At 52.0% G+C, this 13,835-nt stretch overlaps 1 protein-coding gene across 2 annotated transcripts in view; it reads right to left on the reverse strand.

Moving 5' to 3' along the window:
- Positions 1–13,835, reverse strand: part of SH3RF3 (SH3 domain containing ring finger 3) — a 385,024-nt gene that overhangs the window by 156,720 nt on the left and 214,469 nt on the right. For both annotated transcript variants that reach the window (XM_045771844.2, XM_045771845.2), the window contains exon 2: positions 3,943–4,218. In XM_045771844.2, coding sequence (XP_045627800.1) covers positions 3,943–4,218 — 276 coding nt within the window. The remainder of the gene's footprint in view (positions 1–3,942; positions 4,219–13,835) is intronic.

Below are 13,835 nucleotides of genomic sequence, written 5' to 3' on the forward strand. Positions count from 1 at the left end.
CCAGGCCGGGACAGTGAGGCGGTGTTTTACACAGGTCTTTGCCAACTCAGAGCACCCCTCAGGCCCCAGGGGGAGGGCTGGGGAAGGGAGAGTGTGAGGTGAAGGGGGAAGGGAGCTGACCCTGTGTCCACTGTCCTGCAGCCTCATGTGGCAAGCACGATGGGGTTCAGTCCAACATGGTGAGCCTCAGGTTCCCGCTTCTAGCCGGGTGCAAAAGTGACTCTGGGGTCAGCCAGGCGCCGCCTGAGAAAATCTCATGGCCTCTCAGGATTCCTGAGCATTACAGGGTAAATTCAGTAAGAGGCAGCCCCAGGCCTTTGACATCCTCTCTGGCAGGGTGATGAAGATGTTCTCATTAACTGGAATTTACACAGTCAGGGCTCAAGGAATATTTGTTGAATTTTGTAGTTGAGTGAAAATAAGGTAACACGGAGTAGGCAGCCACAAAAACACTGGAACTTGAAGTCCCTGCTGCCAAGCCCGAAGCTTAGCTCTGTACCTGCAACACTTTGCCCCTGCCCCCCCCCCCCCCCCGGTAGGATCTGTGTCCTGACCCTGAAGATTAGGTGGCCTGGCAAGGTTGAATGTTTTCCCGATGTCACCTGTGGGATTCCCCAACTGCCAAGTCCCTGCATAAGGGTGCTTCCCCAGCAACCCCCTTCCCTCCCTGTGCATGTGGAGGGCACCAGGCGCCAAGGCCCCACGTGAGGGCTAGCGAGAGAGCAGCCAGCAGAGCTTCGTGGGGCTCAGCGTGCCTCTTTCCTTTAGTCTTTGCATTTGCACATGCCCCACTTTTTGGAGTGGGAGGACTAAGAAGTTATAAAATATGCTTTTTATAGTTGCTTTACTAAAAGTAATTATTCATTCTCTTCTTAAATGAAACAAGGACTTTGGTTTTAGAATGGCTCTAATTAATGCAGTTTTAACAGGACTATTCAAAACCTGATGCCAAAGGTAAAAAATCTTGCTTTGATCCACCTGCTTCCTGCCTTTTTAAACCCAACCAGTCTCATCACGATGATGTTTTTGAAAGGTAAGCGAGCATCCTCCGTGGATTTTAGACCCCTCTTTCCTTGCTGACTCCAGAGTGGAACACATGCCAACAACACATCATTCCATGCAGGCCGAAGCAAGCCGGTCTGAGGGAGCAATGCCGAGCCCAGAGTCGCTTGAGGTGTGATATAAACGGAACTTGTCAGATGGAACCAGCGTCCTGCGCAGGGGAACAAATGAGCTGGACAGATGCACACGGGAGGGAAATGTCAGGCAAGCAGTGTGGGCAAGAGGAAATATGAACCGAGCAGCAGAGAGTCATGATTCATCACCCAGGCCCTTCAGAGGCTTTGTCTGAAAAGAGGTTTAGAGGTAAGAGCTGCAGATAGAACAGGGGCTTGGTAGGGGTGCCTCAGCCCTAATCCAAGTAGACGGGCAAAAGTGGGTACTCCTAAAAAGGTTATGTGAACACGGCAGGGATGGATGTCACAGCATAATTCTCTTTGGGAATCATGCGCAGGGACCTCTAACTCTCCATGTTAATCCACAGGATTCAAGAAAAAAAAAAGTCCTTGAAAAATACCCTGAGATATGCACTGCCTACCTGGCTTCCTGTGGGAACAGCCACATTGTGCAGCCAAAGACCCCCAGACCCATCTTGTGCCTGGTGCCTTTGCCCTTCAATCTCAACTCAAATGCCATCTCCCCAGAAGCCCTCATGACCACAGACACCTCAACAGTGATGCCCGCTCACACCCCAGACACAGTCATTGTACCCCCAACCTAATTCAAAGTAAGAGCAATGCCAACCACAGAATGAGTCTAAGAAAGCCTGAGTTCTAATTTTCTCCATGAGGACTACTTTACTGCTCCTTTTGAAATGCCAAACATGAAGGGCTATCACTGAATATTTTGGAGTCTTTACTAAAAGCCTACTCCAGCTCCTGGGCGACCAGGGTTGTTGTGAGGCTGACTCTGGAACACTCATTTCTTTTCTTGCTCCTGCCTGCCTCTTCCACTAGCCTTGCGGCTCCGGAGGGCAGCCGGTCTGTCTGTGGCCCCGGGTGTAGCACAGTGCCCAGCAGAGTTGGAGGTTAGTACATCTTGTTGGTAAGTGGACAAATGCCTCTCTGTCCTCTGGTCCGATGGGCTCTGGTCTTCACCCTGGAGTTGAGTGCCCCAGGCAGAGGCTTGTAGAACACAGCAGGTTATGACGGTGATAGGAAAGGCAGGCCTTTGCTCACGCCAGGGGAAGCTGGGGGCCCCGGGGCTCTGCAGTGGTCAGTGCAAATTGAGCTCTTTTGGCTCGAAGAGCCTCCTCCCACACATTGCTGTGAGGATGACTGTGTCTGCTCCTGGAGCTGGCTGAGCTCAGAGAAGTCTGAAGCCATCACAGAGTCTGTCTCCTTAGCAAGAGCCCAACAGAACCCGAGAGGATGAGAGGGGATCCCTGCTCTTGGTCACAAGTGATAGCACAGAGTGTCACAGGCGGCCAGGGTGTTCTTCTCTCAGGGGAAGCTCTCCAGAGTCCACTGGGCAGACAAGTGAGCAATGTGGGGGCTCTGTCTGACATTGCACTCCAGGCAGCCTGTCACTCCAGGCCGCAGACTGAAAGAGACAGAGAGGAAGAGGGGGAGGGGTGGGGTTGGGGGGACAGGTCTGGCTGCAGCTTCCTGGGAAGCTGCTTCAGCCAGATGACAATCGAAATTAGCATCAGAACACCTTGATGAAAGGAAGGAAGAAAGAGTTGAATCCGTGAATGAAAAATAGATTATTCACTGTCAGTCTGAACAATGGAACAAGACATAAATAACAGCCATGTGCAGGACATGCCAAGTTTGCTCAAAAATGGTGTGCATGGTACCCCAGCAGCCCTCCAGAGAGCTGAGTAGCACAGCCAAGGTCTGCCCTGAGCAGATGGGGAGAGAGGGAGAATCACAAAGGCCTCTCAGAAGTGGGAAGGGCGTGCGCTTTAAGTCAGAGGTTTAAAGTTCTAGCTCTGTTATTTACAACCACGCTTACGAGAGGCAGGGTGGTGGGGGGAGCAGGACAGACAGGAAATAGAAGACGGAAGGGGGAAGGAGAGGTTGGAGCCACCAGCCTCGGGTCAGTGACTGAACCTCTTGCAGCTTGGGCTCCAACCTCAGGAAGATAGTTTCGAGAAAGCCTGAGGGTGCTCGTAAAGCTATCCAGGGCAATTGCTGTTACTGCCACAGGGCAGAGGTAAGTGCTTCAGGGGCCCCACCTCTCCCAGCACCGGGAGGAGTGTGTGTAAGTGGAAACAAGGAAGGAGGGAAGCCCACGGACAAGAATGACAAGAATGGGGCCTGTCAGTCGTGCCTGGTAAGGGACCATCAAGGTGTACAGGGCCGTCACCTCTGTTCTCTCCACACTTCACAATCAGAGGCCCAGAAACTGGGCCCCTCTGCATGTCACTGGGCTCTGCTGGGATAATGCCGCCGGCAAATGCTATCTAATCACCACCTCTCTGCAAGACTGACCGAGCCCTAAGCACAGTGTCCATGCCCTCTGGTGCTCCGGGGCACAGGGCTGTGGCACGCTGGCTTCTGGGTCCTACCCTCACTGCCCTGGGAGCAGAAGGGGGCTCTGCAGCAGCCTCCCGACGGGCCCCCTCTTCCAGGGCCTGCCAGTCCTGAAGAGACTTCATTCCTCTGCACCTCAGTTGCCGAGGAGACACCATGACTCGGGTGATGGAGGGTCCTGCACGTTACCCGCGGATGCCCTGTCAGCTCTCGGGAAGAGCTATGTGTCAGGCTGTGTGCCATCTCCTTCCATTCCACAAAAACTCAGGAAACAGCAACAACCGCTCTCCCCACTTACTGAGGCACAGCGAGGAGAGTGGATCTCAGGAAGGAGCCAGGATTCAAACCAGCAGGAAGGTGGGCATCGTGGAGGGTGGGTGGCAGTGTTCACAGGGGCCCCCCTTACCTTGGTGAAGGTCAGACAGTCCTTGTCCTGGTCTCTGTCCTTCATCTCGAAATCATAAAGTGCTTTGCCCTGGGGCGGGGTCTGTGGCAAGGGCCGGACGCACTGGATGTAGCTGGCGGGCAGGAAGCCGTGAGCCCCGTGCAGCTCCCCATGGTACCAGTGCTCGTCCACCCTGCGCCGCAGGATGATAACGTCGCCCTTGCTGAACTTGAGGTCACCGGGTTCTTTCCCCTCGTAACTGTAGAGTGCCTTCCCATAGGGAAGCTGGGAAAGAGTCTGAAAGTAAAACATAGCATCTGGTTACTCAACATGGACTCCCTGCTGCCCTGTTAGCTCTGTCTGGGATGGGGGGCTCCCGTGCTGTGTGGGCACATACAGAATGTTTCAGAGTAGTAAGTACTTCAAAAGAACAGACGCCCTACATGGGGATACTCAAGCCCATGGCCCTGCTGAGACAAGATGGTCCCCATAATGGCAGTCTCCCTCAAACAGTGCATGTGAGAGGGGGGCCAAGCATGGTCCTGGACTATCCACAGAGACCAACTCGCTCTGCTGAGAAGGACACTGGAACAGGGGCTAAATGACCATCATTTATAGGTGAGGGAACTGAGGCACAGAGAAAGAAGGTAACTGGCCCAAAGCCCCACCCCATAAGGATAGTGGAATCCCTACCCAGTGGGCCGGCTCTGATTTTCTCATCCACTACTCCGTGTTAAATTGTCCTCCACTGTGTGCTATTTCTAGCTGCTAGACTTCCAACAATCACTGTCCAGTAACATTTTCCTGACTTCATCTCTGAATCTTCACAGCAACTCAGAACACATGTTAGGAGGTTCTCAGGTCATGGGGGCAGACCCGCATCTACTGTGGGACCTTCCCACTCACAGCCTTACAACCAAGGGCATATAACCGTGATGTCCAGCCCAGAGGGACAGTCTGGCCATGGAAGATGGAGGTCACTCCAGGGACACTGGTTCCCAATGCACTAGGAGTTCTGACAAGCGATCCCTGGCCGTCACAACCACCCCCCCTACACACTCACACCAATGACAAATAGCTTTTTGATGCATATGGCAGTCTGGTCCAGAAGTACAATTTCAAGACCATAAAATAGTATCCTCTCAATGTCATGGGATGTTCTTGTCACCCTGTCAAAGATTAGCCAACTTTTCTAAACGTGATCTGCCATCTTTAGTCTCAAATGGTGAGTGACTAGTTCTGAAACCAAAACAGAGTCTGTGGCACTCTTCTGCTCTTCCTCAATAAGGAGTCCGTTGAACCACCCTCAAACTTGACATCACCATCCACTTCCTGGGCTCTTCAACTCAACTGTATCTGTCCCATAAAGACCAGTGGCCAGCTGGGTTTCTATTCCTCTTCTGTATGGGTGTCCAACACCCATCAACTGAGTAAGACCAAGTCTCTGCCAGAGGAAAACCAAAGGAAAACCCACCACTGCCCCTGTAGCAATACCCAACAATTTCCCTGACAGAAGCTGCATAAGTCAAGCAGAGAAAGACAATTATCATACGATTTCACTCATTTATGGAACATAAGAAGTAGGAAGATCGGTAGGAGAAGAAAGGGAAGAAGAAAGGGGGGTAATCAGAAGGGGGAATGAAGCATGAGAGACTATGGACTCTGAGAAACAAACTGAGGGCTTCAGAGGGGAGGGGGGTGGGGGAATGGGATAGGCTGGTGATGGGTACTAAGGAGGGCACGTATTGCATGGTGCACTGGGTGTTATACGCAACTAATGAATCATGGAACTTTACATCAAAAACTAGAGATGTACTGTATGGTGACTAACATAATATAATAAAAAATTATTATTAAAAAAAAAAGAAAAAAAAGAAGCTGCATTTGCTTACCAGGGCTGTCTATGCCAACGATTTCTTCAGTATTCGACTCAATCAATAGAACCACAAAAGCCTGCAGCAGTAGTACATCGAAAAGCTCTTTGTAGGGGACTTAATAGCATGTTGGCAACTCAATCACTCTGCATTTGTGTTTCAGCAATGTCAAATGACAGCAGTTAAGAGAGAACCTGCTGGCAAATTGACAAACAGCTACCACTAACCAATTAAATAGTAACACCAGAGGATTTTTCGTGCAGAACTCAATGAGGAAAAAAAAAATCAGTTTGCTTCCAATAATACTCATCCTGGCTAGCTTTGTACCATAAGTACAATAGCCTATCATGAGCCCTGATTTCAGAGGGCTGAGGCAAAGGGGTGATTTGCAGCACAAGGACTGTGATCAGAAAAGAGTGGAAGGGGCTGTTGGCTGTGAATCACAGAAGAACCGCCAACACACAAAGGCCAGTCAGCCCCTGGCCCAGGGGTTCTCAGGCAGGGACAGTTTTGTCCCCCAGGGAATATCTGGCAATGAAGACATTTTTGCTTGACACAGCTGGAAGGCGGGGTGCTATTGGCATCTAATGTGTAGAGGCCAGGGTTGCCACTAATCGTCCTGCAATGCACGGGGCAGCCCCCACAGCAAAGGACTGCCCCGCCCAGGACATTAGTAGTGCCGAGGTTGAGAAACTCTGCCCCAGCCAAGAGGTTACATTTACAAAAAGACAGGGTAGCTTTCTTGTTCTATTTGAACTTAGTCTATCACAACTTTAGAAGTTAAATATAACACTGACTTCCGTGATGGGAGTCTTTTCACTCCTGAGCACATGGAGAAGCTGAGACACTCATCAAGGTAAGAGGCGTGAGAGGGACAGCAAGGAGAGAACCTGCCGTCAGACTTGAAAATGAGCTTCAGCTCGGTGCACAAAAGGAACCTTCGCTTTGCCACAGGCCCCTTTTCCTTTCACCCCCAGACCAAGCGGGCAGTGCTCAAAAGCAGTGTCTGGAGACCACAGACATTTGAGGTTGCTGGTAATTTTTGCTACTCGTCATAACAAAGGAGAGCAGGAAAGGTCCGATTTGCGCTTTTGCTTCGATGGGCTCTGCACCCATCTGTGCGCTGCATGCTGTCGGAATATCTCACCTCCCCGTTCTCCCCATGTGGCAGGGTCACTGGCATTCCCGCTCTGGCCTGCCCGCCCCTGGCTCTACCAGCTCAGCCGACCAAGAAGCCACTTGCCAGCACCACTCCTGGGCATGTTGCGCAATCCCGGCCCCACCTGCCGGGGCGCAGCCAAGGGCCTGGCTGTCGTGGTAAGAAGCTGAGGCCCTTCCCCGGCGAGTGGCCTGGCCCCAGGGCTGGTGCTCTTGAGCAGCATGTTCTCCCAGTTCCTGTGAGGCACGTCCTGCTGCTGTTCGGGGCACCTGGTCTTTCACTGACTCTCCATAATGGGCATGCCCCACCCATCTGAGCACCGTGGCCCAGGCGTCCTGGCCAGCCCAACACATTCCACGGCCCCAGCTCCACTTGCCTCTCTCTGCTTCCAACTTCCCTTCCAGTCTAATCACTTGCTCAACTTCTTGATCCGGACATCCCGCGGCTGTCCCTAGAGCCTCTAACCCCTGCATTCCTCACCCTGCCCAGGGAACACCTGCCCACTGCCAAGCACGTACCCTCAGTGGCCCATGTGCCCACCCACTCCCTCCACTTTAACACTTGTCCTCAAGTCCTACTGCTCCCACCAGTAAGCAAGCGCTCAGGGAAACACCAGGCATGCTTCCACTCCCATGGCCAGGCCCTTCCTCTCTCCCACCTACACCACTGCAGCCTCCACCAGTGAGCCCTCAGGCCCAATCAGCCCACCGTGAGGCCGGATGCCCAAACACAGCTGATCCTACCCCCCTGGGGCGCAGGGAGGGCACCAAGCTCCTCAGCATGGCAGCCAGCACTCCCGCACATGGCCTCAGCACAGCTTCCTGCCACCGCTCCCTGCCACCGCTCCCAACGCTCTTCCCCACAGCCCTTGCCAGCCACGGGGGCAGCATCCATGCTCACAAAGAGCATGTGCTTCTGGAACCTCTGGGGCTTGCCGACCACCTTGGCCCCTCTCTCTTCCTCCAAACCTGGCATCAGCCAGCTGTGTTGTCCTATGTCCTGGGAGCCTCTACTCCATCACACCCTCCTACACTAGCCCCTACTAAACCAAGCCCCGGGACAGGAGTGTCCAGCACATGGTAGGTTTGCTCATTCAGCTGGGCTCAGTTTATTCCTGAGATAGAGTCTAGGTGGGGCTGGAAGTGGGGAAAGTCAGAAATGACAGATTTGACATGACACCCCTTGTAAAACAGCATGCCCCACAGAGATCCAGGATAGGGTGTTGATTGCAGCCCCACACGGAAGAGCAAAAGAGCAGTTGTACTTGTGGGTAAAGCAGGGAAAGAGAGGGGCCAGGGCCATCTGAAGCAGCAAGAGCAGAGCAGGAGCAGCCTGCACGCACGGTGGCCCAGTCTTCTGGGGGCCAACGATCTTGTGACCCTGAGGTCAGATCACAGGGCTCAGAGCACACAGCACAGCCTTGCTGGCCCAGCCATGGTGTGGTCAGACAGCCATTCTATGGTCTGTGCCTATGGGTGGGCAAGGACAGGGTGAGCAGAGAGAGCGAGCCATGGAGAAGGGAAGGGGGAGAGGGAGGGAGCCCAGCCCACCTGAGAATTCCCTCCCCAGACTGCACCTGAAGGAACGAAACTGAGATGCAGGACATACTTCTGAGGGCAATAATAAAAGTCAGGGACAATGCCAAGAGGCGGTTTATTCAGGGGGGCAGAGCAGCCAGAACCTCGTTCTTGCTGTTAGGAAATGCTCTGAAATGGGGACTCTCGGACCTCCAAGGCACCTGTCATCTTCAAAGCCCTTTATAAGATTAACTAATTAGCCCATGACAGGGCCTGGAGGCAGCACCCGTGAGGACCGTCCCAGCCCAAGGAAACAGCGGGTTTCCGTGCAGCCATTACCTCTCCGCCCACAGACTGCTCCTTATAACCCCTCAACTGTGCGTGCTTCCCTCTGGACGAATCCTATTCAAACCTGCCACTGAGCCGACATTCTATGGGCTCAAGACATTAAGGAAGAGAAATAAAAGGAAAAGGGAAATACATCTGGGATGTCTACAGGATAATTAACACCAGCCACCCCTGCAAGGCATTAATAATAATTAAAACTTATAATGTCAATTTCACGGCTCATTACTCAGATGTAGCACGCGAATCTTACTGTGGGCTTAATGTCCTACCCCGTGGAGACATGGGTGCTCACGCATGCACAGCAGCACCGTCTCCATCTTTTATGGAGATCACCGCAGCAGCGGGCTTTGACAAATGTGCCTCCATTACGCCACGCTGCTGACAAGGCTCTAAGTCATACTGGCCTCCCTGGGAGTGGAGCCTGGAACATGTGGGGGAGGGCGGCATGGCAGGGCCCGGTCGCTCTCCTTCAGATCCCCCAGCAAGCGAGGCTGAAGAGCGTGGACAAAGAACTCACCCATCGTTTAGACTCTAAGGACCCAACCCGTCTCCCTTACTCAGTTCCCAGGCAACACTTGGAGTGAGCACAGCTTCTAACTACATGTTACCAATGGAGGGCCCCTCTGGACTATCAGCCCCAGGAGGACAGATAACATGCCTATCTTTTGTTCAGTGCTGCATCCCTGATCCCTGGGCCTGACGTAGATCACATGCTCAAAATATTTATTGAATGAATGAACATATGGACGAGTCAAACCAACCCCCCAGGATTGGACATGGGCTAAGAGCCTCTGGCTGGAAGAGCTTCCCCTGCACATTACTTCTTTCTCAGGATGTGAGGTTCAGGGTTCACACAGCCCAAAGTCCTATTGCTAAGAGTGGCTGGGCCTGGATAAATGGGGAAAATCCCAAGAAGGAGGTCATGACAACTGGAGGAACCAGGCTGAGCAAACACACAGAGCTGGACACAGACACAGAGCTGGACACAGTTGGACACAGACGTGGGTGTGCCTCACACAGACATGGCAGAGCTGACACTCACTGGGGAAATACATCCTAGCACGTTCCAGGGATGCTGGGCGGGCCATAGAAGGGAGACAGCCTAACCAGAATCATGCCAAGCCTGCAGGGCCTATGCAGGTGGCAGAGATAGCTAACTCTCCTCCAATATCCATTTGGTCCTTCTTCCCAGGGAGAATATTCCTAGTTTCAACTGGGGGTCAAGGTCACCCAGCTAAAGACTTCATTTCCCAGCCTCCCTTGCAAGTAGCCATGGCCATGTGTTGTAACTTAGTCATCTAGTGCACGTGAAAGTGGTTGGTGCAATTCTGGATGCTGACTCATAATGACGTTTGTAAGGAAACCCTAATTCCTGATTCTCCCTTCCATGGACTGAATGGCAGCGGCAGTGGAGGTGAGCCAGCTTCCACTCCAACGTCCCCTCCAAGCAAAAGAGGGAGGAACGTGCTCCTTGGACGATCGTGGAGAACAACCCTAGACCATGACATGAGGAAAAGACACTTCACCTTACTCAAGCCGCCGTATCCTGACTCACTCAGAGGTGCTGCGGTGTGACTGACGATCTCTCCAGCTCGTAAGCAGTTTTTAAGGCAAAGCATTTACCCCACACCACCTTGGAGGTTCTCATTCACGTATCCCGCGTGAGGATGGTACCGTGAACACGAACACTCTCAGGTTTAGAATTACTTCAAAAGCCATGATTTCATGCGTTCAATAAAATACTGAAACAGAAAATCCCCTCCCTCTAGCTTACACGTCAAATCTGTGCTCAAGATGTCACTACATCACACATCAATCAGGACGTTCCTAGGTTTTAGCTTTATGGCTCTTCAAGTTCCTTCTTCCATTTTTGTCATTAAAAGCTTTGCACTGGGTGCTGGACTTTTGTTCCTTTCACTCTTCTGATGATTTTTTCTTTCTGGTATTTGCACACATGTGCTTCCAAGAATTTATGGAACAGCACGATGTGCCAGACCCTGTGGTCGGCTATGGGGGAGTAAGACACATCCCTTTATTCAGAGGGTCACCAAACAGGGCAACAAAAGAGAAAAGCACATTTTGTCCCCAAACACAGGTGGGGTGAGGACAACACTAAGCCACTTCCACGTGATGCAGAAGAAGCCGGGCAGCCAAGAGTGGACGTTAGCCACCTCATGTTGAGCACGAGTTTCACGTTTCAGCAAGAAGGATTAAAAAGAAATTGTACCTTTTTCTTTTCTTTTCTTTTTTACTTTTCCGGATCTTGTCAAAGGCCCTCTTCTCAAGTCTGCCTGCTGTTCTATGCACTTCGGCAGTCAATTCGCTGATGTTAGTGGTAATTTGCTAGAAGGTGGTAGGGTTTAACTTCTCAGTCTGGGCTGTTAGGAGAAGGGAGATTTAAGGAAACCCGTGTTCTGCCTTAGAGACATCTGGTGACTGTAGAAGGTGTGAAGCCCCCTGGGCTCCTCCAGATGAACGGCGCTCTATAAAGCAATGCTGTGCTTATGCCATAGAAGGGGTGTGGCTCTTTGAACCTCTTCTCAAATTAGCTGATACGACTTTGCAATAAAATCATCCTGACATAAGAAATAAAACTTTTTCAAAACAACACACTCCTCTTCAAAGAATTTATGCTTTAAAAAACTTCAGTCACCCTTCCCAGGGCGTGAAGTCACTTTCTAAGCCACTTGCATATGCTACCCTGGAAAGAGGAGAGACACCAGGATCAAACAAAGTCCAGCAGAGAGAAGGTGAGATCCAAAATTAAGGTCTTCTGAAAGCCGAGTCTCAGAAAACCTTGCTCTAACAAGGACATAGCTCAGTTAGGAGGGGTTTTTTCTCTTTGGGGAGATTTATAGCCAACATTAATGGAAATATTGAGAGTCAAGACGATTCTGGGAAAGTACATATGCACACACATGCACACACATGTGCGCACACACACACGGACATGCTCACAGGCGGGGCCCTGGCTCAGCATTCACACTGAGGAGGGTTGCAGACAGTCCGTTCACTCCCACGCGATAGCGAGCCCTTGTGTGTGACGATCAGATCTCCTAGCATCCCCCTCCCTGTCCTCAGGGAACATGTGGCGCTGTGCTCATCCCCACCAGGGCCAGGAGTTCATATTTTACTACCCACATGAAGAGGAATAAAGGGAACCCTCACAGTCACCAAAACAAAGTCAGCCTCTGCTAACCCCCAGCACAGGACCATGTTGACGCCATCTGGACTGACTCATGGGGGTGCCAGCTTCTCGCCACCTGTCCGCGCAGGCTGGGGGAGCGGAGCACGCACACTTGCATGTGCCTTTCCCCCTCTGAGACCTGTGCAGTCTTCAAAGTCTGAGCAGCTTCTAACCACATACAACTGCATTTCTGTGCACCACCTTTTTCAAAGTTGGCTGGTTTTACAGAGTTTCTGCAGGAACACTACGATGTGTTCCATTCTGGTCAAACAACTGCTTCACAAAGTTCTGTTTCGCCAGCAATTTCTCTATTTCTGGTTTGCAAAGATAAAGGTGCCCTGGGAGAAGCTTCTCAGAAATGCCTGCGTTGTTCAACCGCAGATTACCTATACATGCCGTGGCAGGGGTGAGGGAGCACTACACTCTACCATGTGTTCCAGCCCTCCTAACTGTGCCCCTCAGAGGGCCTTGGACACACAGCGACTGAGGCGTCACCACATGGGGCCCTGGCCTACCTTCTTACTCTCCTTCTGAGAGAAGGGAAGGGAGCAGCTTGACAGTCAAGGTCAGGAATAAAAACCAGAAGGTTCTATGAAAGGGAGAGCACAGAATGCTGAAGGCCGAGGCCCATGACCAGAATTCTGTAAGTGCCCTGGTCCAGGGCTGTGTGTGCCCGCAGGCAGAGCACACAGCCACACGAGGAGACTCCCAGGAGCTGTAAAGGAGGCTGACCATCAATAAGGGGTGTGGCCTCCCTTCACTGAAATCAAGACAGATATGCCCAGAGTCCCCCTGAGTGGAGACAACAGTCTGCCCTCCCTCTTGGCTAGGAGAGGTGGAATCTGACTGTGCAAAGGGCCCAGCAGCTAACAGCAGGGTAAGGCCCCATGTGGGAAGGGCCAGGCTTTGCCACACCCCCTTGGTTTCCAAACTGCTCCCCCCCAGCACCCAGCATGACCCTCCAGGCGACTGTGTGCATCCCACTCCCCTACCTCCAAAGCCGCCACATCAGTCTGCTCTCCTTCATTTTCATAACATGTGTCCACTCAAGAGCTTGCAAAGGTTCAAAGGGTAACAAAATGAGGTTCTCAACCCCTGCGAGACACCCTGTTGTATACACATATACGTGTGTTCTGTGCGACACCATCCAGCTCTCCGTGGACCTCCTCCCCCGCCTGCTCACAGCCCCTGCTGCCTGCAAGCCAGGCTCTCCCCTCACCATCTGCCTCTGCGACCTCACGGTGCTCCAGAGGTCCTGCCACTCTGGGAGCTGTGAAGGCCCATTTGTGCTTCATTCCATGACCTAGCCAAAGTGTGAAGGATGCCCTATAATGTCTGGTTCATAAAGGAAATCAAAAGTAATTCTGTTCTGACAATTATGAAAACATGAGATAATTACAATTGCTTGGAGAAGTTTTAACCCTAGGCTTGGCAGCTTTATAACTAGGGCGTTAGTAAGTATTGTTCAGAGACCAAAACACCTAGTTCAGGCTCCTGAGACCCACCTTCCTTACCCTGTACAGAAAGAGGCGTGTTTGAATAGCACGCATGTGTGCACGCAAGCACACCATACACACACTCACACTGTTCCTCAAACATAATCTGCCCACCACACAGGCAGCTCTATTGTTCTGAAGTCAGAGAGGAGAAAGAGAAGGTGAACATCTAATATTAGCATAGATCAGGAGCTGGCAAACCACGGCCCTTGGGCCAAATCCATCCGGCCTGCTGTCTTTGTAAATCAAGCCTTATGGGGACGCAGCCACGCCCGTCCGTGTGCAAGAGCAGAGCCGAGTGCCTGCTACAGTCCGTATGGGCCACAACGCCAA

The sequence above is a fragment of the Ursus americanus genome, chromosome 7 (genome assembly GCF_024610735.1).
Source record: "Ursus americanus isolate L20-20 chromosome 7, mUrsAme1.1.p, whole genome shotgun sequence".
In the NCBI taxonomy this organism is placed as follows: Eukaryota; Metazoa; Chordata; class Mammalia; order Carnivora; family Ursidae; genus Ursus; species Ursus americanus.